The following is a 27313-nucleotide window of genomic DNA, read 5'->3' as shown; positions in this document are numbered from 1 at the left end:
TTACAAGCAGTGCATCTAAGGAGAATTAAGGTGGAAATGGTAGTGATGGTTGGGTAGGTAAGTAATAAAGGTAAGGAATAGAAGAAAACTCTTGATACTTAATGAAGGTAAAGTTTAAAAATAACTTTTTTACTAGGGAAAATAATAAGACTAAAGAAAACCCCTGAATCTGGATCATGGCAGAATTATAGAAAAGCATCATTTTTATTAAATATAAGGCAGAGAAGTTCACAATTTCTAATTGAGGATATCTACATTTTTTCTCTATACAGTTGTTTACTTTGCATTCAGAAAAGGGAAGGCTTTGATATTTCCAAACTTGCAGTGAAAAGTACTCTGACTTTCAGAAACACTGTCTCTAGCTGTTCTGTGCATGATGCTGTTCTTCTGACTGGGTGAAAGAAAATAACAAACTAACATTCCAGACAAGTGAACTGTTTGTTTTTCTCTTCCATGCTACTGTACTCCTGACCACCACAGGTAGCAGTAGGCGATATTGTGAAGGTCACCAATGGGCAACATCTTCCAGCAGACATGATCATAATATCTACCAGGTATCCTGAATGGGTGTGGAAGTGATGTGTCTGATGAACTGAGGTGCAGAGGACTTGAGTCTCTGTATTTGCTATTAATAAAGCCAGACATCAGATAGCACTAGTTCTATTCCACATCTAAAATCAAATTTCAACGATGACAAAACATGGCTTTATTAGACTTTCATTCATGTATCATTGTAGATAGGCCCTTCTGAAACAAGGCATTTTCAAGACTTCACTTTATGAGTTGCAGGTACATAATACTCTATATTGATGAGCTTGTTGGAAGACTAAAGGTCCTTAACATGAGCTTTGTGCAGTCAGTGGTTCTATGGCCTTCTGAAAATCCCTCCACTTAAATAGGGAAGCTTCAGTTTTCTTCCAATTAATTCCATTGAGTATTCAGCATGTTTTCCTTCTCTTTCAAATAGTAAATCTGCAAGGCTAGCTCTGTTGGTATCAAACAACAAAAGCTTTTGTACTTCATTTGTTCACTGCTTATCTTGGATACAGCACATGTGTAGCCCATCTCTAGTATGGTAGAAACAGTAACCTGTTGAGTCCTGCTTGGTTTAGTTTCAAGTATGGGACAACTTCCTGATGTCCCCCCCCACCCAGGACACACCTGGCTGCCAGGGCACTGCTGACTCATGTTGAACTTGCCATCAACCAGGTCCTCCTGGTCCCTTTCTGTGTGACTGCTCTCCCTTATCCCTTTCTCTGCTCTGTACATATATCCAAGGTTGGCTGGTCCCAGGTGCAGAATCCAGCACCTGACTTTTTTTAAACTTCATGTGGTTGGTGGTTGTCCAGCCCTCTCATTTGTTTAGGTCTCATAGTTGCTTAAAAGCATTTGAGTGGTACTTGAGAACAACTTGAGGCCAAATCAAGATCACATTTTGCTTAGACAGGTGAGGTTTTAACAAGAGACAACAGCACAGCTCCTGTTGTTAAACATGCCAAATAATAATAGCCAAACCCTGTGACACCACCGTAATTCCCTCGTGTGTGTGTGCTTCTCAGTGGTAATTGCAGAGTGCTCTGGTCTCTAGGTTGCAGTTCTCTTACAGGATCCAACTTCTAAGCGAACTTGTTTTTCAAGCCCCTGTATTTTCTGCTCCATCCTTCTTGTCTGTGCTTTTTCTGGGAGGTTTCAATTTTTTCTAAGCTATATGCAGAAGCTCAGTCTCTTTGAATTACCACATGATGAAGGATAGAGGTACCTTCATTCCATGGTATACAGTATTGTATTTTTTAAAACTACCCCCAAACCTTAAATAAGCAGTTGTCAACTTAATATGCAGTTAGGCTCAACTTGGACATCAATAATTTTCTGTTTCAGCATTGAAGATTATTTTACTGAAGAACTTCTGTAATATGTTATACTAAAACCCCCTTCTGACTTATTTCTTAACTGTGTGGGCCAGCTTTTTGTTCTACACTATTCTACTAACCTGCTGTCACTGATAACCACATAATAATTCGAGAATTTAACCCAGAGCATGTTGATGTGGGAGAAGCTTTGCTTGAAATAAATAGCAATTTCTATGGCAGTTCTGCTTTATAATTGGTATTATTCCCATGATTCCTTTAAATGTCAATACTAAGTGTCCTCAGTTCACCAGAAATCTCTGCATGTTCTGAAGGGGGTGGGTTCTTTTGCTTGTACATGTTGATGTTCTATGTCTGAGGTGATTGTCAGAGGTAAAACCGACAGTTTTTTTATCTTCACTCTCTCTTTCTGTACAGCAAACAGGTGACATCAAATTTTACATAAATAATGAATTAACATGAAGAAAAAATATTTTAATTCAAACACAGCTTTGCATGGAAACACATCTGCATTTCTCATTTCCACAGTTCATACAATTTCTGTGGAAATCAGAGGAATTCTATTGCAGAAGGTCTCTGTCCTGAGTTAACCACTTCAGTTGTAGTAGATAAGGTATTTGACAGAAGTAAAATTGGAATCTGACTGGACTCTAATCAGTGTCTTTCTTGGGTTCAGATTCAAATTGCCTGTGTAGGAGACAAAGAATAGACTCAACCTCTTTTTCTTTTCAAAGCAAAATTAATTGGAGAGAATAATCTAGCTTCTTGCTGTTACAAATGTACCTGTCCATTTCTTAATTATTGTTGTCCTAAGGAGCCTTTATTACTGACTGTTCTGTTGATTGAGTACATTTGCTGTTAGAGCAGTTGGTTACTTTGGGAAAAAACTAGTCATTTATCAGGAGTATGAGAAGTCATATGCTGAAGAAGCACTTGCTTGAATTCAGGTGGAAAACTGATACTCCTTGGCAGCCTGAGAAGATAATTGGCAGAAAAGTAGTTTTGGTGGTGCCATATAGAAGTTTTTGAGTGGTATGTCAGAAGATCTGGTAAAAGTATCCTGCCTTATCACAGGTGCTACCTATGCAGAGCTCCACTGTTAGATGTAGATAAGAGCTTGACTAATAGAAAATTCAGTTCTAGGAGGAACAATTTTATCCCTGTTGGTAAGGGCAGAAACATATCTGGAAGTCACAGGTTACAGCCCACAATCCTAATGAACCTTTTTCCCATGCTCAAAAAAAAAAAAGCTGTTTAGCAGTGACTTTGGATGTACTTCCCATAGCCCTCAACTTTAAACTGACCTTGCAGTCATGATTTTGTGTGTTGAGCTCATAGACAGAATTCAGTAGCAGAGAGCATTACTGTCTTCATGCAAACCTATCCCTTTTAATACTGTTCAATACTTGTTATTTGATCCATAACTCTTGCAATCAGAAGCAATTTAATGGATTTCAGTTCAAAATAATCCACTTCAGGTATCTAACTACCATGACTTGTTAAATTCTTACTGATTTTTGATTTAGACTTGTCTTTCTCTGTAGTTTGTTGTATGACCATATCAAAAAAATCACTGTTAAATATAAATACCTATTTTCAGCTTTCATGGCTGTATACCACCAGTGTGGTTTTCTGTCTTCTGCAGTGCATTGCAGAAGTCTGTTGTGGACTATATTAGTGCAAAAGTAGTGTACAAAAAAGTACTGAGTTTTAATATTGAAAATCTTACACTCCTTACAGTGAACCACAAGCCATGTGCTATATTGAAACAGCTAATCTCGATGGGGAGACGAATCTTAAAATACGACAGGTAAAACAAACTGAATTTAATCTTTTTTTTCTTTTAGGTATTTGATATTAGTTATGAAGCAGCATCTGTCTTACATGGCAGCTATACAAGTGCTTTTTTTGTTGTTTCTTTTAAAAAGCATCTTTCTTCAAGAAGCTGTAATTTGCCTTTTCTGCAGATACAAACCCAAGCAAAGCAGTAATGCATCACATGCAAGTGTAAGGAACTAACCTGGAGCAAGTATTTTAAGCCCACAGAGACAAATCAAACAGACCTTGGATGTGTTTTGCAGAAGGTCTAGTTAGTAGAATTTAGGTACTGTAGGAAAAAAAAATATGTATGCTTGTGATGGGAGTTGCAGTTTCTCCCGTCACAATACTATTTTATGAGCATTATGCAGAGGCAGAAGCTGAAAATGGTCTTTATATGTATAAGTTAATTTGTTAGCTGTTTATGGTAAGCAGAAGAATTTATTTGGATCTTTCTAGTTTTGTTAAAGAAGTACTGTTGATTCTAGTGTTCAGGAATAGTTAAGAATCTTTTACTTCTTTCATTAAAAAAAAAGTATTTAGATTAGGATTTTGAAACACAGGTAATTTTTGAAAAGCTATGTTTGTTCCCTTGCTACATTTGTAGAAGTGAGATTTACTGCTCCAGATAAGGCAACTAAGCCCGTATCTTGGGCTCTCGTAAGATTTTATTTGCTTCAGGACATGCTTAAAATACAAAAAAATACAGCCCTGCTCTGGCTTGCAGGGCTGCAGTCAAACTTTGGCAAAAGAAACACGAAATGGATTCCTCTTTTAATAGAAAGGCAGCGGGGTGCTGTGCATATGCTCAGATGTCAAGTACCAAACTTCAGGTTGCAGTTGCATAACAGGCTGATCATTAACCTTGAGCAGGATCAGAGCATATTGGCTGCAGTGGCCCGAGAGAGACTGCACTTAAGAATGACCATATTTAGCAGCCATAACACTTCAGTGCAGCTATACTTGGAGAAGAAAGACAGCCCTGTTTATACTGCTTTTCTCCTACCTCCTCCTGCATGTATCCAACTTCGTGTTTTGTGGCTGTTACTTTGCTCTTGGTTAAAGAGAGATCACGTAAGTAACATAAATACCTGTGTGGAGAGTTTCAGTCTTGTTAGTGGGCTAGTATGTGTCCATAATGAGTTTTCCTTGCAGGAAAGAGGTATTGAGTATCAAATAAAGAAAGAAAACTTCAAAACATAACAGAAACCAACCACAAAAAGAACCCCACCAAAGCAAAACAGGACCCTGACTAACAAACCTCCACAGATTTACTTACGCTTTGGTTTGTAGATGTTACAAGTAAGCACCATTTTCCTAGGTTGTCTTCTAATAACAGTTTCTGACAAGACTCTCCTTTGAATTGTTCTATGCAGGGTTTGTCTCAAACTGCTAGTCTCCAGTCCAGGGAAGAATTGATGAAGGTGTCTGGGAGGATAGAGTGTGAAGGACCCAACCGCCATCTCTATGACTTCACTGGAAACTTGCGCTTAGATGGTCAAAGGTATTGACAACAAAGCCATGAATTCATTTGGTTAGGAAAAAGTATTTCTTCTGCTCTTTTAGTCTGTAACCCTGAGCACATGTGTGTTTTTACTGGGGGAGGAGGAGGGTAATAATTAATATTTATTAATCAGAGCATCTGCCAGTATAAGATAACACAGTTCTGTCTTTGTATGGAACCTTCTACTTGTTATGGGGGTATTGACTTCTTAGTAAATAATGGTGATATTTTATTATAAGGTACATCTAAAGAGAAGGACTCAAGGAAATGGTTGGGTTTTTAGGGCCTTCTTGTTACACAAGATACATAGAAGAAATGGAAACCTTTCCCTTTCAACTAGAGCCAAAGCCAAAGTCAGGTTTGTAGAGAAAAGTGATCCCAGAACCCGGAGGCTTTGTCAGTGTGACTTTGATTTCTACAACTCTTGAAAGAAAACGATGTAATTTTAGTACTCAAATTCATGGATTGTAAAAGGTTGGTAGGAACATACATGTTTTATTTAGCTGTACCTATTTTCCTTCCTTCACCTTGGGCAGGTCAGTGCAACAATAGCAGATCTCTTGCATCCCACTTGGAAGTCATGTGGTTAATGCAGACTTTCTCAAATGCTTGTTTAACAGTGTATGTGATATAGTGTGCTTGAAATGGATGATCTCTTTACAAGTGCAATGCTTCTCTGTCCTTGATGTGAGAGAGAATATACCAGCCAAGGTCAAATGCAGAATAAGCTTATTTATGGCTGCCATATAAGTTCTCAAGTTTTGGGTAACTGGAGCAGCTTTGCTCTGCTGTCCTTTAGCAGGAATTACACTCAGAGGTTTCAGTGCTTTCGTTAGTTGTGTGGACTAGCTGAGCTCATTGTACTGCTATTACATTCTTCTCCTCTTGTTGTTTGGGGTTGTTTTTATTATTAGCTGGGGAGTAATGCTGGTAGTAGAACTATCTTCTTTTAAGTGTTAACAAGAACTGAAAGATCCATGATAATCTTCCTTTGCAGCCCAGTTCCTGTTGGTCCAGACCAGATCTTGCTGAGAGGTGCACAACTGAGAAATACACAGTGGGTCTTGGGTATTGTTGTATATACAGGACACGATACAAAACTCATGCAGGTAAAGGTTTTAAGGGGATTAAGGGTATGTTTTGATAGAAGTTTTTAATCTTTCCTGTATTTTCCTTGTCATTCACTTGATTTTATTAAATTATTTGACTCATAGTTGTTTAATGTCTGGAGGCCTTGAGGAATACAAGGGTCCATTGTACTACAGTTTGCATGTGCAAAAACACACTGAAGTGTAAGCAGTTCAGTATGTAAGGAGAACTAACTCCCATCTTAATTTGAACTAACTCCCATCTTAATTTATGTCCTAGCTAGATAATATTTAAAACTGAGGCTTAATAGCTGAGTACATAGTAATAATCATGAGATAGATTAAGACAACAGTCCTGAATTTTGCCTTAATGTCAAGGAGTGCCTGGAGAGACCAGCAACATATATATGTGTTCATCACTGCTGCTGACCATGAGTGGGATGGATAGCAGGTGCTCTAATGGACTCTGAAACTAAAGACTGGGTTTGCTTCTGCATTTTTCTCTTGTAGAAGCCATTGCCAGGTTCTTTTATCTTTTTTTATTGTTTTTTTTTTCTCCCTGCTGCTGTTCAGAATTCGACCAAAGCACCTCTGAAGAGATCAAATGTGGAGAAGGTGACCAACATGCAGATCCTGGTTTTGTTCTGTATTCTCCTGGTAATGGCCCTTGTGAGTTCTGTAGGTGCCTTATTATGGAACAGAACACATGGTGAAGTTGTCTGGTATCTTGGCTCCAACGGTGAGTATGCAGGCACTGAGCCAGTGATGTATCAGACTGTAGGGCCAGCCAGGCTCTTACCTTCACTGAATTAGTGCATAAAATAAATAAAAGCAAAACAAAAAACCCCCCACATCTTACTAGTTTTTTTATGATCTAAAATTTTCTTATTTTTTGAGAATAGGCTGACATAAGTAAGCTTGTAAAGGTTAGGTAAGTATCACTGGGCTAGCACCCAAGGAGCAGGGCAGAAACAGAAGAGGGACAAGAGTTATTCTTGGATATCTAGTGTTCACTTTTTTCGTTCTGTGGAGACATAATACATGCATTTTTTCTCAGGGGAGGTCATGTACTTCAGCCTTGTGTATTTGACTGCACGATGGGGAGTATCAACCAGTCTGATGCTGACTTCAGCTTTATGCTTATATACAAATGCAAAGGATTTCTCTTGACTTTTTTTTGGTCAGAAATGCTGATCTGCTCTTTTAGAGAAAATTGAAATGCTAAATGCCATAATTCTTACTGATTGGGTAAAGTTTCTCTCTTTGGCTTCTTTTACTTTATTGTGAGAAAACTGATCTCTTAGCATGGTTATTTGAAGGGTTTATTTGTTTTCATTCTTAGTCCTCAAATTTGTTAGTTCATTACCAAAGATGGACATGAACAATTAAATACTCCCCAGCAGACTTTTGAGGAGGTTACGTTAGCTATAAAATGTGGTGTTAAAAGCATTTTGAGATGCAGATCTTAAAGCAGTTATCACAAACTGCAAATGGCTTGTCTGCTGATGATGGAAAACAGATGGCAAGCATATCTTATGCAGTTTAAGAGCTGTAGTTGTGGTAGTAAAGAAATAAAGTCACATAGGAAGAGCATGGAAATGCCCCGTATTTGACTCTGGGTTTTGGTAGTTTTAATGTCTTCTTGTAGCAGTGTCAGCTACTTTCAGAGTTTCTTGCCTGCTCTCCCCCTTGTTTTTTAACAAGTTTAAATTTGTGCCTCCCAATGATGGAAGTAATACTGGAATAGGTTGATGGAATGAACTCTTGAACTTGCAATATAAAACAGGTGCAACTTGGCGATAGACTAAGATGACTTTATAGTCTGCATAGATGCCTTTTTGTGAATTGAATGCACAATTTCTATACTTCCCGAAACAGCCACACCCAGGAAAGACACTTTTTCAGGTTAGGCATTGTAGATATTAAATTTTGGTTAAATGTATCATCTCTGTAAAAATTGTATTGGAAAATGTTCTAATACCAAGCCTGCTGCTGCTTTCTGTAAACTTATCAAAGATATGGAATTAGGGTGTACTCACGCTTTGAGGTGCCTTTGTCCAAACTCTGCTTTATTAGGCTTCAATTTTCTCTGGATTCTGTCTCCTCCCAGTTTGCTCCCTTGACTTCTAATTAACTTGTTAAGCTGAAAACCCTTAGTTTTGGACTCTGACCCCATTGTGCTGGGTGTTCTCTGTGCTGACCGACATGTCTCTGAGTTTCTGGGGAAGTGGAGAGCATACAAAATGTGGAGACTTTGATTGTAAAGAGAAGTGTGGACAGCACCGTGAACTGGAGCCTTCATCCTGTGTCTCTGCTGAGCCTTGTACATTCTTGCTGACTGTCTATAAATGCTTCCCCTTCTCTTAATGACCAGTTGTGATGGTAGACTTATTTGGGCAAGTTGCCCAGTGTTGTCACCATTAATAACAGCTTCCTTGCTTAAGCAGGATGCCGGAGTTCATATACTAGGCAACTGTTTAATAGTCAACTTGTTCTCATAGCTTTCTTTAGTAAGGATAAATTATCAATTCTGACAATGATGCCAGATTTCAGAACTAATTTCAGGGTTTGTTTGTTGTTTCCTAACTCCACTGAGGCAAGTGGGCACTTTGTGAAAGATGGTTCTATTACTAGTGACATTGGGGACTCTTAATTGGGCAGTTGACACACTAGATAAATGTCTAAATTGGGTTGTAGTGAGGGATATTGTACTTCTCACCATCTGTCTAGCAACAATTGTTCAGAAAGTTCTCTGTTCTTTTATATATAGCCTCACCAACCTTGCCCTTCTTCACCTGGTGTTAAAATGCATGTGTTCTGTGGGTGTTTTATCTATCTTCTACTGAAATCAATACTAAAATGGCCCTTACACTAGACATCAACACACTAGCTGACTGTTTTAGCATTGCTAAATCTGATTAGGTGAACTGCATAAAGATGATTGCCCTTATAACACTCAAACTTGTCTGCTAATCTCCCATGTATTTTGATCCACAGAAATGCTGTCTGTCAACTTTGGATACAATCTGCTGACATTTATAATCTTGTACAACAATCTTATTCCAATCAGCCTTCTGGTGACATTGGAAGTTGTCAAGTTTACTCAGGCTCTTTTTATAAACTGGGTAAGTAGCAAGAATGAATGTATCTCAGTTCTGGATGTTGACATTTAAAATAAAAACCCACTTAACATCTTAGTGAGATTTTTCTAATTACTTTTCTGATGCAACTTCTGGGAAAGGCAGGGGGAAACTGAGGATTTTTTCTATAACAGTTCTGTGTTTCAGAGGAAATTAAAAGATCTAGCCACAGGAAGGTCCTTTGTGTTAATGGTGACTTGTGTTTTAGGCTTTTAGGATGAGAAGGAACTCTCCGCTCTTGGTTGAAGGAGGTCTCTCTGCTGACTCATGTTCAGTAATTATCTTTTGAAAACTCCTTGGTATCTTACAGCTTGTCTCATTCACAGCAGAGGGAAAGACTAGACTTGTTAGAAGGTGTGGGGCTTGTTTTTACATCCTAAGGCTTGGCCTTAAGGTCACCTCTGGAACGGACCATAATGTTTTTGTAAGGAGATAAGTTGATGCTGCCTCACGCACCCAAACAGTGATCCTTCTGTTCAGGGAAGCATTGACTTCAAAATGTCTTTCTCAAGTTGTGGGCCAAAAATACTGTAGTGATGGCTCTTATGCTGGACAAAACCAAGAGGAATATCTGTTGTTGGTATGCATTAATCCTTGGATTTTGGGTAATGTAGTAGGTTCCTACCAAACACATGTAGGGTAAAGTTTAATATGTCTGTTCCCTGACCTGCTTGTAATGTAGTAGTAGCTGCTTGTAATGTAGCATATCAGAGAAGTTGCTTTGATTTGTGTAGCAGCTGTTTTGTTGTAGTAGTAGCAGAAGTTTATTTCATGGGGGCACTAAAATTGTCTCTCAGAGATGTGGCTAGAGGAACTGATGGTTGTAACTGAACAGCTATGATTAGAATGGCTAATGCATGAGCTTCTTTCTACTGTTCTAAGTTTGGGTTTTTTTTCTGTTGCACCTTTAGTTTATTAACTACTTGTAGTTGAATCTGTCTTTTTCTCATGTCCATGTAGGATGGAGGTATACTTTGGAAAGGAGGCACCCATATTCATCTTGGGATGGTGTTTGTCTCAAGCATTCAGAATGCCCACTTATAGCATTAAGACAGTCAAGCCTAGTTGGAGCTGCCTAAAAGAAGAACAGAGACTTTAGCGTTTAATTTGCATAACACAAGTCTTAATTTTACTCTCATTTCAGGACATAGATATGTATTACCCTGAAACAGATACACCTGCGATGGCCAGGACCTCAAACCTTAATGAGGAACTTGGGCAGGTAAGATAACATGTTCCTAAGTGTTGTGATTTTGATATATTCTCTCAAGAGTGAAGGTATGAGAGCAAGATGTACAAGATTCATACAAGATGTACAAATCAGCTTTATTTTGTTGCTCTGTGGCTCGGGTTAATAGGACATTATTATTTTCTCAGTAGTTTGAGTCTTACAAATGAAATAATGAGATATCACTGGATTAAATTTAATGTCATATAGGCATTTTTATTTATGTTTGGGAATTGAAACTATTTCTTATGTTCACTCTAAACTTTATTCTCAAAGGTGTTGGAGAGATGCTCTGTGTTTTTGACTGTCTGTACCAGAACAGAACATACAGGGCTAAACTTGGCTGAAGAGCAGGCCAACAGCCTTGATTGTTAATAGTTTTTTATGTTTCTGACTACTTCACAGGAGATGCATGTAAAAAAGCTGTATTCTAATTTAGATATTGTGTTCCTTCAAGCATTTCTATTTTCCTTTCAGATAAAGATAACTGTATATTAACTTCTAGTTGTTGTAGGTTCGCTTATTCTGCAAATAACATTTCTTCAGTCTGTAAGGGCTTCCCAAAACAAGCTTACTGGAAAATATGACTTTGCTATTGGAATTCTGTAGTACTGTTGAGAAATGGTAGCTTTTGCCCTTGACCATCAAGGTGATACGTAACTGAACTACAGAAACTTCATAACTGGCATGAATTTAGTATTGGAGACAACATTTATTTGTTATTTAAAATACATAATAATATTCTAATATCAGTAGGGGTATAGTCAATATTCTTCCTGCTTAATCTGATTGGAATTTTTAATATGAATGCTGAAATTTGATTTCTGTTCAAATCACTTTGATGTGAAGTTATCAGCCTCCAAATTATAGTGCTATTTTTGCCTGAAGCAAAGGATGTGTGGCATAGTGTATGTTGGTGGCCCATATGTTATTTTCAGGAATGGCTTACTAGTGATTCTGTGTAACTAGACTGAATTTTTTGATTCTTTAATTGAATTCCATGTTCACTTGTGCCCTTGATTGTTTTGTTTTATGGTGAAATTGTTAATGACTTAAAATTCTTCAGAAGTCTGGCTACCCACTTTGACTTGTGGCTTGCAAAGGCTCCATTTCCAATGCTGTGTTCAGGAGCAGTATAGTGCACAGCTAAAGGATCACCTCACAAGTAGTGTAGTGCACTGTCTTGAACTGAATGGCAATTATTGAGGAAAAGCTTCTGCTAACTCTAGTCAGATTATTTTGGTCTTCGAGTTGTCTGAGTCTTTCATGTTATCACCATCCCTTCCTGCTTCTTGCTGGTTGAAAGCTTTACCTGGTACAGAGGTACAGCTGTGGTATCATTAATTTGCAATTAGTTTTGGTTGGTTGTGGCCCTTTGTAGGTGGGAATTTTCAATCTGCCAATGCTCCAAGAAGATATGCTGCTTTGATGGGGTTGCATTCAAGTTCTACTTTAATCACTGTTACCATTAAGGGATTATTATTTTGGGCAGTGCTGACTGTGGCTGTGTGTTGTGTACTTCAGGACTGCTCATGGCTGGACATCAGAAAAAGTGGCTTTTGTTTGCCTGCAGAATACCAGTTGGACTTACTCTAGCTTATTCTGTCCTTATAGGTAGGGGAAAAAAAAAAATCTCCAAACATTCCTGGTGATCTTTGAAACACAGAATGCCTTCAGTGTGTAAAGTTCCAGTGAGCCTTCAACAGTCCTAAGAGTCTTTCCTTTCATTTTGAGTCGCTCTTTGAGATTAGTTGGAAGATTTGGTAAATGTCCAAGTAGTGCAGTCAAGTACATCTGTAGTTGACCACACTAGAGCCTTGGCAATTGATACTTACTATTTGAGCACTTTCACATTTAGAGATAAAGAATTAATGCATTTAAATAATTTGCCTGATTATTTTTCTGTAGATTTGGTAGACAAATGAAGCTGTAATAGGTCTGCATTGGCCAATATTGTGACATTTGAGCAGTATATCTCTGAGAATCTTCCTGTTTTCTGCTTTGAGTTTTGTTATTATGCAAGTTGAAAATCAGACTTGTTTTTTCCCTTCCAGGTAAAATACCTGTTTTCTGATAAAACAGGTACTCTAACATGCAATATCATGAACTTTAAGAAATGTAGTATTGCTGGAGTGACATATGGGTAGGTATGACTTTTTAAAAAACTCTAACTTAATGCTTGCTTACTACTGGTACAAAACTTTATACTGGAAAAGGATTAGAGCATTAATTTCTTCAGTTTATATTCTAGCATATTTTGTGATCTTAATTAATAGCTTTCATTTTATTGTCCTGCAGCACAAATTATGAAAGTCAAACCTGGGGAGTACTTCACATGAAGCCAAGAAACTTGCTTCCTAACTTACCTGATAATGATTTAAACAAAACCAGAAGTGCTAAATAATCTCTGGCCTAAGAGGGAAGAAATTGCAGCCCAATTATCAGTCAAATTTCTCTGACTGGAGGAGAACCAGAATTTTGTTAGTGTAGTTGTAGTTAGAGAGCTTAATATTCCTTGCACAAGTGGAATACCTGCTTACTGGTTTTATTCTGTTCTGTTGAAAGGATGCCTTTGAGTCATCTAAATCTTTGTATTTGCTTCATGTTAAATGGATAGTCTTAAGATCTTGATGCAAGTTAACCTTTGAATTTCATGTTAGCTAAATTAGAGATCTCAAAAGGCAGAAAATTTGATTCAAATGTATGAACAGCTGAACCCATGGTTCCAGCATATGTTTTTGTAGGATGACTCATTGATCTTCGCCTTCTATCTATTTTTTTTTTGGTTACTAAAGTGGAATAAATGTTCTTCTTTCCTTTTCTACTCCTCAGTCACTTCCCCGAGTTGGAAAGAGAACGTTCATCAGAAGACTTCAGGTAAATGCATTCCAAGATGTTTGTGCTCTGTATAGCAGAGTGGGTACAATCTATATAAAGATTGCTTTCCAATTTGGGACTGGAAGAAACCCAAGGCATGAATGCGTTTGAGTAAAATGGTCTTCCAGTGGGAGCCTAATGCAGAGCTGGTGGGTGGTGATGGATCTACTCTTCTGCATAGAGATTTCATATGTGAAGGGTGTGAGAATAGGCAGTGGCTGGGATGCTAATGCAGTGCTTATTTATAATTGCAGACAGTCAAGTTAAAAGTTAAAGTTAACCTACTTTACAGGGACCTTTAGCCCTAGCTAGAGACTGAATGTTGCTCTTTGCAATCCTAAGTTGAGGTCTGACAATGAGAAGAATAGGGACTTCTTTATTAAAATGCTGTGTTTTAGTAATTAAAATGGGTAAGAGCTTGGTGCATAGGCCTGTCATGTCCAGAGAATACTGCTCCTTTTTCTTGGGAACTTTAATTGAATATAGGTGATGGGTCTGTCCCATTCCACAAAAATGAGTGAAGACCCAGAGGTGTTTCACAGGTGTCAGTGAAGCATGTTGAGAGTATTGGGAATGAGAGGAAGAGCTAGGGAGGGCTGACATGGATTTGAATGGCAAATATAGGGAATAAGTCAATACCCACCCAAGAAACAGGTAAACAATGAATACTATTAGAAAAGCACTTGGTGATGACCTTAGCTGGGTTTCTCCACTGATCCAGCTCATTTTTATTTTTAGGAAGGTGATAAAATGATATATTTTTTCTGCTGAGATGTAATTTTTATGGATCCCTCTTTTCTTCCAATATATTGCTGTTTCTTTTATTGCTGTTTTATTTCCTTGTACCTTTGTTTTCTATTCAGGTCTGTGAAAGCTTTTTCTAGGTGCTTACTCAGAGTACTCAGACTTAAAATCCTCCAGGGGTCAGCTTGAAATAGAATGCTCTGACTAGGGAGGCAACTTTGGGATATTGAACTTCAATCTATTTTATGAGCAAGCCACCTTGAAATCCATTTATCTTAAATATGCTTAAAAGCTGCTGTTGCTACATCTGTCCCAGGAGCTGCATTGACACTTGAATCTTCTGAAATACACTGTCAAACATAACCATTTTGGGTTTCTTGCTGGTGTTCATTTTCAGCACTTGCTGCGTTACTCGTGATCTTTTCACAATGCTTTCAGGGACATTGGAGTCTTACTTTGCTTTTTAAATTTGCTTCCCAAGAAAATAGATGAAGTACTAAGATTGGCAATGTTGCCACTTGTTTGAATATGCTTGTTTTGCTCTGCAGCCAGCTACCTCCTTCCACCAGTGAATCGTGTGAATTTGATGACCCAAGACTGCTGCAAAACATTGAAAATGATCATGTAAGTCTGCTCTTTGAATATCACGCATCTTAAATGCCCTATTCTAGGCTTGTCTGGAATTGAATGCTGAACAAATCTATTTGTGTGATTAAGTCTGCTCTGAGTGTGTCATGCAGGCACAGAGGGGGTAAATTGGAATCAAAATAGCTCCCTCCAACGCCTTTCTGCCCACTTGTCTTACAATTGAATTAAAGAAGCTGATATGGATTCTAACATATCCATGCTGATATGGATTCTAGCTGCCTGTAAGGCAGCTTCATATATTCTGTTGTGTATGGAAGATAATGCTTTGTAACAAGTTATAATAGAAATTAAAATTCTTTAAAAGAAAAGCTACATGGAGTGTTGAAACATCTATACCATTTCAACTGTAATCTGTAGCACAACAGGGTGATTCTGGAATAAGCCTTGTTTTAAGTATTGCAAATGTTTGAAATTCTAGTTATGTAAAGGATGTAAGAGATGGGAATTAATTGCAAATTCAAGCTTGGCATGAGCTTTAATGATTAGTAATATTAGCCTAGCTGTTGAGTCCTAAAGGGACCTAGTCGTCAGTGTTAGTCATTGTTTATTTGGAAATCACATGGCCATGAGGTGTCTGACGGGATACCAGACAATTAATTCACTTGGCCAGAATGCATAACCCTTGCTCTCTGCAGGCTGTCTCACAGTATGAGGCCTGAGCATTGACAAGTGCAAACTCAATCAGCTGATTGCTTTCCTTAGACAATGTAACTTGTATAACTGGGCTGGTAAAGTTTAATATGAGCATCTAAAATATAGCTCCTATAAACAGTTTGTGTGCAGGAGAGCTTTGCTTTCTGTTCTGCTGTGCAGTAGTTAAGAACTACAGCATGGTGTGAATGCAGTAAGGAAATAATTACTTGGTGTGGCACTATGTATTCTGCAGGGTGATGGAGCCTAAAGGTGGCTCCTATGCTCTAACCTCCAGCAAGGTGACCCTTTCAGGACAGTGCACTGGATTCCTTTGTGGCTTTTGTAATCATGTACACTGGAAGGATTTCCCATTGGACATGGCTTTCAGTCAAGATTTGTGCACTGTCCTGTTCCTTTGTGTCCTGTTCATTTATTTATGGCTACAGTTATGGCTTATGGCAGTTGCTGACTCCAGGTATTCATTCTGGTTTAGGTGTAGGCTGCAGATAAAATGTCTTTGAGCTCTTTCTGGCTGCTGGAGCTTTAGGTATGCATAGAGAAAAATGCTTTGGTATATTTCAATAGACTCAGCAGAAGGGATGTATCTCAGATGAACTGTGAGATGGAATTTCTCACTTAGCCTTGAGATGGCCCCTTATTTTGGGGCTACCTAATTATTTGATCTTCTCTGGGTAGTTTCTGTTTTGAAATATATGCTGTTGTAGCAGGCAAATAAGGGATTTTGATAGCTTCCTTAAGTGTTGTTTAGTCTAGACAGCTCACAAGTCTTTTACAATGAACCCTTTTGTATCCAGTTTCCTTTTTGCTGGTCACTTAAACAGACAAATACTGATGTCCTTGGACAGCTGGTGTTGAGCTGAGCATACTGTGTGAACCCAACCCTCAAACCATCAGTGGGGAAATCATTGGCTAGTGAGAAGTACCTTGTGTAGGCCAAAGATACTTTTCAGAGTTGACTACACTGGAGGAGCAGGTGCCACCCTCTGGCAAGTGGGGTTTAGCACAAGGCATGGGAATGCAAGGACTGCTTATGACAGTTTGAGAATGTTTGGGTGAAATTTGTCAGGCCATGAATGAGAAGAGGGCTGAATTCCAGGACAGTGGTAGAGGGAACGATCTTTCTAGCTTTTTTGCATTAAGTCAGCTGCTGAGATGCATAAACTGCTTCTTTCTGTGTAAAAATCTGTATTATCTTAATAGCTTGATAAATAGCTGCGGGTGTCTGTCAGTTTCTACTCATTTAGTTAGCTGTGGTGAAAAGCTGAAGTGTTCTAGCATAAGCTACCTAGTGAAGTTGGATGGTGCTGTGCTTGGGCAATTAATTTCCTCTAAATGTTTGCCCTTTTGTAGCTGAAGCTGTGAGAGTGATCTCTTACTCTCATTAAGTGTTCATTGCTCTGGTCTTGAAGATTTTTTTTTTTTTTCCCAGTTCAGTCACAAGTGTTAGTTTAGAACTGTCTCAGTACCAAGTAATTTTTTTTCAAGGTTGAAAATAAAAAATTATGTACTTTTACTCATGAGACTGTCTTCCATCTGCTAGGAGGATTTCTAGCATCCTGCATCACCTCTAAATTTCATAGCTCTTCTGGGCCACTGGTGTATGAAGGCTGACTGATAGCCAAGTCCACTTTTGAGCAGCATTTAAAGAATTATTGCCCTGTAGGAATTGTTCCAGGGAAAAATAACTTGTCTTGAAAACCTGTGGAGGTTTCTCTTGGCTGCTCTGGTATATTAATGTGGGAGAAAGTACCTAGCTTTGTCTGCCTGTGCTTTTCCTTTGGATGTGCTTCTGTTGGATGAACTGTTCAGCTGCACAAGTGTATGATGCTGTCTTGTTTCTATAGAGAAAATGGCATAAACTCTTAGTCTAATAAGGAAAGATCTATTTTTTTTTTTAAGACTAGAAGGAATGTTTGGTGAATATGCTAGATGGTCTTTATCTTGGTGCTTGCTAGTTGCATGTGTCCTGCGAATGAACCCAGCACAGAAATGCAAGCCTGTTTGATGTGGGGTTATCTTTTACACTGATGGTAGGAGAGCAGGGAAAGGAAGTTAAGAAGTGAAGGTTCTAACAGACTTCATTCTCATCCTAGACTCCTGTGGGAACTGAGGCTATTATCCCATCAAGCTTTGTTGAAATGACAGCTGTCATCAGCTGATTCTTAATTCCATAAGAAAGCAGAACCAGAAAAACATGTCATGGCTAACTGGGATGAAAAACTGGGATTTGAAATACAGTAGGGGGAAAAAACATGTTTGGGTGATGAAAGCCTAGTTCAGATTGCTGGGAAACTGTCCAAATACATAATTTTATAGCTCACAATTAAATTGTTGGAACTTGGTGAGATATTTTTCTCTCATCTGCTTTTGTTCTTATAGTGCACGGGACTTTGGTACTTTTGTTCAAGTACAAGGCAGTATCTTTAATTATAGGTCATATCTCATTGGTTATGGGCAAGATAAACTTGTATTTAATGCTCTTGATATTCACAAGCTGGTTGATGTCTTCTCTTAGTCTGTGCTTGAAGTATCTCTGTTTCCTCCAGTCCTTCCAGCTTCAATGTTCTGGAGATGCTCAACATGGCGGAATTTTTGCACTGCTCTCCAGGCAGTTTAGTGAACTAAATGGTAGAAAGCTTTATCTTTTTAAGATGGCGAGTCGTAATTCTCCTTGGTAATTAAGTACATAAGCATTTTCATAGTTGTCCTTGGCAGAATAGGTCACTTATACGCAAAGTAGTAAGCTCAGGTTGTTAGACTGTGCTCTACTATCCCACTGGCCATTTCTAGGCCATTTGCTCAAAAAGTTTAGTCCTGCTTACCTGGAAATACTGTGAATGGGAGGCACTGATTTGATACTGCTACAATAAAAGAAAGATTAATGGTATCTTTAGCTTCCTTGCGAATTATTAATTCCTTGCAATATTCCTATGCAAATTCCTTGTAATTTTATCTTAACAGTTGTGAAAAATGATTTGTCTTCAGAGTGAGGAGTCCAGATAAGGACATGTGTGACAAATGCAGATATGAAACTGTACAGTGCAGTTTGCTCCCCAAAAGACTGAGGTTTGTCTCAGTGTTTTGTTCCTCTAAATATGGGAACCACAAAGGGATGAAAACTTGTTTTCTGACCAGTGTTCTGCTTGGTAATGGATAGTGCTGTGCCTACTAGATAGCTCAACTTGGCTTTCACTGAGGATAGTGCTTTGTAGGTAACAATCCAGAAACTGCTTCCAGAAGTAGGAGGCTGTTGCAATGTGTGTGTGGTTCTCAGCTGGTAGGGGCAGCAAACTAAATAATTCACCCAGTGGAGTATATTTCTTGTGTACATGTTTGTACACGAGTTTTTTCATGGATTTTGGGGGGGGGGGGGGTGGAAACAAAAAAAGCTAAGGGAAGAAGCAATGTCTTTTACCCTGAGCTTTTGGCACACAGGGAAAAAAATGAAGGAAGAAGGCACTTAAAATTAGGACTACCTGTGGACTGATGAATAAGACATTAAAATATGCAAACTTTGTTCCTACTACAGATAAACAGAGAACTAAAAAATGGGGCAGGAAGAAATAAGGCTGACCTTAACACATGAACAGGCAAGAAACATCTCTCAGGGACCATCAGTAAGGGAGGTGTCAGAGACTTGATAGAGGAAAATAAGTAATAAAGTGGAATTGGTTAAGCTATGAGACTTCTGTCCCCCACTTCTGTGGGACTTCTGGGATTCAGCTCAGCATATTGGAAGGGATGCATTGCCACAGAGGCCATTAACAGATTTTCTGTTCATAGGTCCAAAGCAGGAATTTGAGTGCTCTACCCTGATTCATGTCTGTGGAACAAATATTGTCGGTGCTGGAACAATATAGAAAGGAAACAAATGACAGCTGTGTGGAGGAGCTGTTGTGATAAGCTGGGCCTCTGGTGATCTGTTGCAACAGAATTGGAAGATTGCCTGTAGAACATTGTGGGCTGTGAAAATACTAAGCAGCAAATTATGTTGCTGGTTTGAAAACATAAATACGTACTTAAGAAGGATTAAAATCCATGTCACTACTGGAGACAGGTTGTTTCCAGCTGATAGAACACCTACTATGAAAGCTTGTTAAGGGGCTAGGTGATAAAAGTGTAAGACAGACATCAGAGGTCTGCAGCAACAGATGCTGAAATGAGAATCTGGCAGGCTGTGCCTTTTGACATGGAGATAAAACTTTCATTACTTTGACTGGAAATGATGGAACAAAAGTAACCTCTTGGCTGTAATTTGCTGTGAACTTAGATAATAGTATGTAAACGTATGTTTATTTTCCTGAGCACAGCCTCTGCACACCAGCATGTCAAAAGCAACAGCTCTTGTTATTTTAGTGACATGTGACCATATCATTTGGAAGTTTTAGCATGAAAAGGTAAAGGTCCTGTGTGAAACAATTACTTTGAAAATAATCATGACAAAGTATATGAAGCAAGAGGACAGTATAGGGCTTGGATCTTCAGTCTTTTTATTACACTACTTTCTCATCAATGCCTACTTTGTTTACACACGTTGCCACAGTGTTTGCCAGATGACATGGTTTTGTGACTTTCATAGTAGTTTGCTTCCTACTAATTAAACTTTCATATTGCCAGTGCATATGCTGTGCTAATGAAAATTTTGGAACCTAGATCATATTTTTATATGCAAAAATTCTTTGAGAGTTTGCAAAGTCAAGTAGGGCTTTCTGCAAAGGTAGAACTGCTAAATTCATGTCTGAGCCTCTAAGCAAATGGCTGCTGTGATGCAAGACACTGATGCTACCACCTGTGGATGTCATGGATATAGCAGAGTTGGAGAAGGAGAACCATGTGCTCATTTCAGCTGCTTCAGCCAAGCATCTTAAAGATCTGTGTGAGTTGTGGGTGAAGTTAGTCTGCCAGGTTGTGAGCTGGGCATCTGAGTGCTCTTCTGACTACTATGAGACTATAAATCTTTTGCCAAATGTAGGGATGAAAAGGAGGGAAGAATGGATGAGGGACTTAATTTCACCTCATTAAAGGTTGCAGTTGTCACAGCTGGCTGATCAGAGGCCTGTGATTTAAGTGCCAGAGTATCTTTACTGAGTTGCAGACCTTGTGTCTATTTAAGCACTTTGCAACAATGGTTTATGTTGCGTGTTCCTGTGATGCTGAATGTGTAGGCACCCTACATTAATTTTATGCTTGGCTGAGTGCTGTATTCCTTTGGAAGGACACACAGTGTTGCCTTCTTGCTGTTCAGCTGCTCTCAGCTCTGGATGTTCATCACTAAGGATGTAGTTGCAGCAAGTTTAATTCTGGTGTGGTTGCTGTCAGTCTGTTGGAAGCTGCCATTAGTAGTATTTCCTGTTTCAAAGTTGTCATCATCTTGTGGCAGATATCTTTGCCTGTATGAAGCTTGGGGGGGTGCTAAAGAAGTCATACTTTTATGTTTAGGGGGTGGGGGATACTCGGGCTTCTCAACTCTCTGCAGTTTCAATGAGGTCTTTATCATTAGCTCTTTAGTTCATCAATGCTGGCCCTGAACTGTCTTGATGTTCTGAGGGGAAAACAACTGCTATAAATAGAGAATAGAATATGTTTTGGGGTTGGGTTTTTTTGTTTGTTTGTTTGTGATTCTTTTTTTTTGTTGGTTTTTTTGTTTTGTTTGGTTTTTTTTTCAGTCTGACATACCTAACAGATCATCTCAGTTTAGTGAACAAGTTCCGCAGTCTGTGTGCAATACTAAACCTTACTCTCCTGGTGTCCTGTCTAGCCCACAGCTGTGCATATACAGGAGTTCCTCACACTGCTGGCCGTGTGTCATACTGTTGTTCCTGAGAGACAAGGAAATACAATAATCTACCAGGCTTCCTCTCCAGGTTGGTTGTTGCTTTCTTTTTTTGGGAGGGAAGGGAATGAGTTGAAAGAGTAGAGGTAGATGGAAGGAAGGTCCATAAACTTCTAGGTCATTTCAAAGGTCATTGATTTTGAAAGCAAAATGTCCCCGGTGATGCTAGCGGTAGATCTGGCATCTTCTGTAATCAGTACACACTTTTTCTGAATGCTTCCTACAAAATCACATAGTCCATGATATTTCTTGAAAGATAGGCTGGGCTTAGGATCCTTTCTGCTCTCATGAGACTGTCTATTATTTCTGCAGGGATGAAAGTAAAAGACATTGAGTATGTAGGAAGTAATGATTTGTTTCTGCATGAGCAGTTATTTTATTGGCATGACTACAAACTGTCTTTCTTGATCTAGTATGCTTAGAGCAAGATAGGATGCTATCAAGTGCTGATACATGACACAATGCAACCAAAACTTTCAGAATCTTGGTGATATTCAGGCCTGCCCTTCAGCCATCTTTTGCTCCTTTCAGTTAGCAGAGACAGAGCTAGGCGGGGCCAGATTGGGGAACTTTACTCTCAATTGAGTTTCTCTGTTAGTGAAGTTCCTTCTAGAATTGCTGTGGTGGTGTCTTGCATGATGATACATTGCTTATTTATGTCTTAATAAGGTGTCTGAAAAGTAGGATGAAGAGCTCATGTGAGGAAGTTCTGGTCATGGTGATGAACCAGAGCTTTGGTCTTGTGTTCAGAACAGGTATTTCCCCTTGTTCATGTGTAAAAGTATGGCACCTCTGGAAGAATGGAGTTCAGTGCTTCAGTAGTTACAGGATATTTTATACAGATTGGGTACCATGTTTGTGTAGTTGATATTGGCCTTTGTAGGACTAAAATGTTGAATGTTTTTGTGGAAGGTATGCATCTAACATCCCTATGGATGGGAGTACATGTGAAAGGGGGCTCTGTTTTAGCCATCTGCCAAAAGCATGGGTTAAATATGTGTTTTGGAGGTCTCTTTAATATACCAGGTTAAATTCAAGCAATTTTGTTTGTTTGTTTTGGCAGATGAAGGAGCATTAGTGAAAGGAGCAAAAAAACTTGGTTATGTCTTCACAGGACGGACTCCCCATTCTGTTATCATTGATGCGGTAAGTGGTGGATGTGCATGGCACAGGTGCCAAGATCATGCAGACCATAAAGATGTCTTCTCTAGTCCCTGTGAGGGGACCCTTTTCCAGGGCCTTTAGGATCCTAAGGGCTTAAATACACTGAGAAAAGTTGTCTTAATCTATTTGAAGATGCCTGGTCCTTTGCCCCTCTATGTGGCATGGGCAATAGGAAGTTGCAAACTTATATGGGAAATGACAGCAGTTGTGCCTGAAAAATGTTTCCCTTGTCCAGAAAGCACAGATGGGAACCATTCACATTAGAAGGAAATTCATGTGTATGGCAGGTTTTCTGACTGTTGTGTTTAATGGCTGCTGTTCCCCTAAATGTTTGATTTCTTTCTTCTGAGTAAGAACTTCAGTAGATACATCTGCTTGACAAGCTGTGTACGCAGGGATGTGTAGTTAATGGAGTACAGTAGACACAGGCAGCTTCAGACTCATGGGGCCACATTCAGACTCAAGTTGCTGCCCAAGCTGACGTGGCTTCAGATTTACACAGATGCAGCTAGTAGGGTGCTTATTGAGAAAACTGAATGGTTTTTTGTCCTTCTTCTCAGGTATGTTCCCTTGCAAGTTTCTTGGTACACTGCCAAGCTAAGCACTTGAAACATATCTTCTAGGACTTGTCACAAGCTTTTTACAAATTCTCAAACTGCTTTTTAGTTGAAGGGGAAGACCTTAGGATGAACAGTGTCATCTAGAGCCATCTAAATGCTTCTGTCCTTTGCAGAAACAGCCAGGCCTACCTGGCCTAGTTATATACTCATAATACAAAGATGGGTTAATTGTTAATCTATAGCCAGCCGTAAAAGCTGTCACTCCCAGAGATTCCTGTCTCTCCTGATTGCTACATCAGTGGCAGCATGTAGAAAATGGTTTGGAGGTGCTTTTTAATCCTGGGGATGTTGATGAGTTAATATGTGCCTTGGACATGGCTATACTGCAGTTAGATTTTACTGCAGCACTTTCTGTAACTGCATGCTACAAATACCACTGGAGTTCTATGACTCTGGTAACTCCTACTGCTCATTCTGTGCATTATGCAACAGGAATGGCAGGTGTTTTAAAATCCTTCTCCTGCTTCAGGTTGTTCCTGCTCAGCCCCAGCAGAGAGTTGCTGGTGATAACAGGAATTTCTCCTCAGTTAATTTTTCTTTTTGTTTTTTTTTTTAGAAACATGTAGGCAATATTTTTGTGAATTCAAATAAAAGAAGTACTAAGGGAGGTCAGTGAAGTGTTATTGTAATACCTGGGAGGGCATGCTTATTTTAACTTGCAAAAATGCCTTCAGCCTGTAATATGTCTCTTAGTTGATTGCTGTTGAGAACTAAGTATGCGGCTTAGCTTTCAGAGCATGCCTAATCAAAGTCAAAGAGGATATGAACTCCTTGTAATGCTGTAGCAGTAGTAAAGGAAGGACGCCACAATACACGATGTTGAATTAATTAATTAAGTAGGGCTCTGCATCCTTTAACCAGCGGAGGGAGCCATTGCCACATTTATTTATACTGAGATGTGTGGCAGACACCTGATAGGCTCACGAGTTTGCACACCTAAGAATGTAATGTAAATTGTACTTAAAATAGTACACTCTTTTGTTTTTCTTTTGCAGCTGGGGAAAGAGAAAACCTTTGAAATTCTTAATGTGCTGGAGTTTTCCAGGTAAGATTTCCTCTAATATGCGTAATTCAAGAAACTCTTCTTACAAAGAGATATTCTTTAGAATAAAAAAGTTACAGCTAACTCAGTAGAACAGCAGAACTTACTTAATTTTTGCCCCTTCATTTTATTTCTGATGTACTATGAATAAGTTATAAACTGGTGGCTTTTTGGCACGTGATCGTAAAACTTTGTCCTGCCACTGCAACTCTGTTCATTTATTGAGAAGTTCCTGGCCTGGAAGCATCTTTCTGTGACTCATGGATATCCTGATTTGTCACTTGTCTACTTCAAGAACATACTTTGAGATTGCACTTTAATAGTGCTTCTGCAAGTTACTTTTTGAGTAGATGGAAACTACACCTGGAAATGCCTCTTCTTAAGAACCATGACGGCTATGAAAATGCAAATGTTACAAGCACTCCTAATTTTTCAGGCTCATTAGAATGGACATTGCTTGGGTAGCAAGAAGCTTTGATGAATCAGGCCCCTAAATGACTGGAAATAACAAGATGCTTTCTCTTTGTTAGTTGATAAAGTTATGTCAGTTTGGATGGTGCTAGTCAGCATTCCTTTTTTGTTGTTGTATTTTCTACTCTTGCTGGAGATTAAAACCTTGAACTCATGTTGTCTGCTGTCTTTGAGTTGGCTGATTTTGCTTGAAAGGACTGTAAAACTAAAGGTAGGGATGATTTGGGTAGGCAGCTTTTCTGGTGTCCTGACTTGCATTGAAGATTATTCTTGACTATTTCCCTGACTTGCTGTCTTAGTTCTCCTCTGTGTAGCACCTTCCCATCTGACCCCTAAGGGAGTTCCTGTAATTAGCTTTTGAAAAGCACACAGAAGTTTCTCAGTTTCATTAGGTTGTTGCAGAAATTCTGGGCACAGGTAACTGCTGTCCTTCCAACCCCTGTTCAGAAAGTCTCAGAAAGGATTTGTTTTGTCTGAGATGCCAAGAGCTTACTTTAGTACACATGGTCCTTGAGCTCTGAGAAGTGACCTCAGGAGGAGAAGGAAGATTATTCTGTTCTCTGTTTGTACACATTGGCAGAAATGTAATGAGGATGCTTCCAAGTTGGTCCTTTTGCTACGGAAAGCATTTCCATGAAACCACATTTTCTTAGGGTTCCCTTCATGAAAGTTGATTGGTTTGCCTCTGCCTCCTGGAAGTTGTGGGTTTTTTTCCAGTGTCTCTTTTGAAGGAGAGATTGATAAGTACAATGTCAGAATTTCTTACAAAAAAAAAATAAATCCTTCCTTGCCTTTCTTTAATGTTGGTGCACACTATGCTACTACTGTTTTTTTTTATTTGTTTGTTTTTTTTTTTTAAGATAGATGCTAAACTTGACTGTCCTATCCTTGCTCAGGGAGTCTGACTTCTTCTATTTAATTCCAATTGTGTGGGTCTGATTAGACCAATATAAAGAATTGATGAAGGCCAATAACTGGTCTATACCATGATTTCTTTCTATTATGTTTTTGCTTTCTTTTGATTTAGGAAGTTAAATAACTGTCCTTGTCAGTGGATGGTTATTTCAGTGTGTATTATGCCTATAATAAAGATGCAATCAGCCTTAATGATTCCATTTCTAGAGTCCCCAAAGCAATTTTTCTTGAGGAATAAGGAAATAATGAGAGAGAATGAGAATATATGTGACTCCCCTTCTTTCAAGACAATTTGTTCTATCTTGCTCTTGTTCAAGTTCTTGCTTGCATTTGGGTATAAGTCTGGAGTGCTTGCCAATGGGAGCCATAGGGCTGAAGCTGGAACTGTGCAATTTAATATTTCTCCTTGTGGTCAAGGGTTGTGGGATCTTAAGTTACTGCTGTTATATCCCATTTAATCTCAGATGCACAAAACACATCTGAAAAAATTCACTGGCTAGAACGGGAATTACTCTTTACCACTTTGAGTAATGAAAGCAAATATTTTTCTTTCAATAGCAACAGGAAGAGAATGTCAGTGATTGTTCGAACTCCGGCAGGACAGCTACGTCTCTACTGCAAAGGGGCTGTAAGTAATTATGCTGCCTAATGGAGAACACTGCCAGTTATTGTTTCAGCAGCTGTGGCTGATGCTGACATTTCATGTCTCATACATAATACCTGTTGGCTTTCTGTTTGGGGCCAAGTGATTTAAGAGAGCTGTCATTCTTGCTCTGACTCCTTTTGCAGGCTGGAAGACTGTTAGGCTTTTTGCTGCCCAGTTGAAATCCTGAAACTAATGGGAGCAGTACCCTTACTGCAAAGCCAGGGCTTCACCCAGCTGTGCAGCAGGAGTTCAGGAGCTGGACTAAATGCTCCAGTATTTGTCTGAATTTATAACAGTAAAATTTGTTCTCAAGTGCTTGGCTCTTGATCTGGCTTTCTTGCATCTCTGCACCTGCTGTTATTTGTCATCACGACTTGCACCATGTTGTGCTTCTGTCTTCACTGACAAGACCAATAACTTAGCACAGTACAAAGGCTCCAAAACTAGCATTGTCCACAGGCAAAGAGTGGTTCTCATTTCAGTGGAAAACTATGGAGCTGGCTTTTTGCAACAGGGAAAAACTCCTTCTGACTTCTGTGAGGATCTGGATTGCATGAATTTGTCATGATGTATAGATCAGTGTTCACTACTCTGTTGCTTGCATTTACCTCCCCTGATTTGATAAAGATGTGCTGGCTTCATGCTGGTGTGGTGGAAGTGATTTAAGCCTGCTGCCATTGTGTGGTAGTTCACAGTTGTATGCCTAATAGGACCACACAGAATTGCAACTTGCTTGTTCTTGTTGTGCCTGAATTCACACTATTCTTTGGAGTGTGGCACTGGAAGGGATGGAGAACCAGGAGAGTCTGCTGTACAAAATTTCTTGCTGTTTTCCGTATGAGCAGACCTAGATGTACTCATGTGCTGCATCTGCCACTTATGTGAACTGTAAGTTAGCTGACTATTCTGCATTAACGCTTCCACGTTTTGGTAGTCATCCTCTGTCCTGTTGCTTCCATGATAATTAGGTTTGTGTGCCTGTCTCTAATCAGTGCTGGATGTAGGTCTGTTTACTTAGCTTAAGAGTAGATGTCTGAGTAGGGTTTCTGTATT

At 39.1% G+C, this 27313-nt stretch overlaps 1 protein-coding gene across 1 annotated transcript in view; it reads left to right on the top strand.

The window, feature by feature from the left end:
• The window catches only part of ATP8A2 (ATPase phospholipid transporting 8A2), a 187613-nt gene that overhangs the window by 19215 nt on the left and 141085 nt on the right, over positions 1 to 27313 (top strand). The window contains exons 6-19 of the mRNA XM_062514914.1: positions 481 to 554; positions 3609 to 3678; positions 5063 to 5190; positions 6188 to 6299; positions 6852 to 7017; positions 9276 to 9403; positions 10563 to 10640; positions 12701 to 12789; positions 13479 to 13523; positions 14816 to 14891; positions 21328 to 21433; positions 22466 to 22548; positions 24182 to 24231; positions 26173 to 26242. Of these exons, the coding sequence (XP_062370898.1) occupies positions 481 to 554; positions 3609 to 3678; positions 5063 to 5190; positions 6188 to 6299; positions 6852 to 7017; positions 9276 to 9403; positions 10563 to 10640; positions 12701 to 12789; positions 13479 to 13523; positions 14816 to 14891; positions 21328 to 21433; positions 22466 to 22548; positions 24182 to 24231; positions 26173 to 26242 (1275 nt within the window). The remainder of the gene's footprint in view (positions 1 to 480; positions 555 to 3608; positions 3679 to 5062; positions 5191 to 6187; positions 6300 to 6851; positions 7018 to 9275; positions 9404 to 10562; positions 10641 to 12700; positions 12790 to 13478; positions 13524 to 14815; positions 14892 to 21327; positions 21434 to 22465; positions 22549 to 24181; positions 24232 to 26172; positions 26243 to 27313) is intronic.

This window comes from Cinclus cinclus, chromosome 2 (assembly GCF_963662255.1).
Source record: "Cinclus cinclus chromosome 2, bCinCin1.1, whole genome shotgun sequence".
NCBI classification, from domain to species: domain Eukaryota; kingdom Metazoa; phylum Chordata; class Aves; order Passeriformes; family Cinclidae; genus Cinclus; species Cinclus cinclus.
This window is presented reverse-complemented; position numbering and strand designations above follow the sequence as displayed.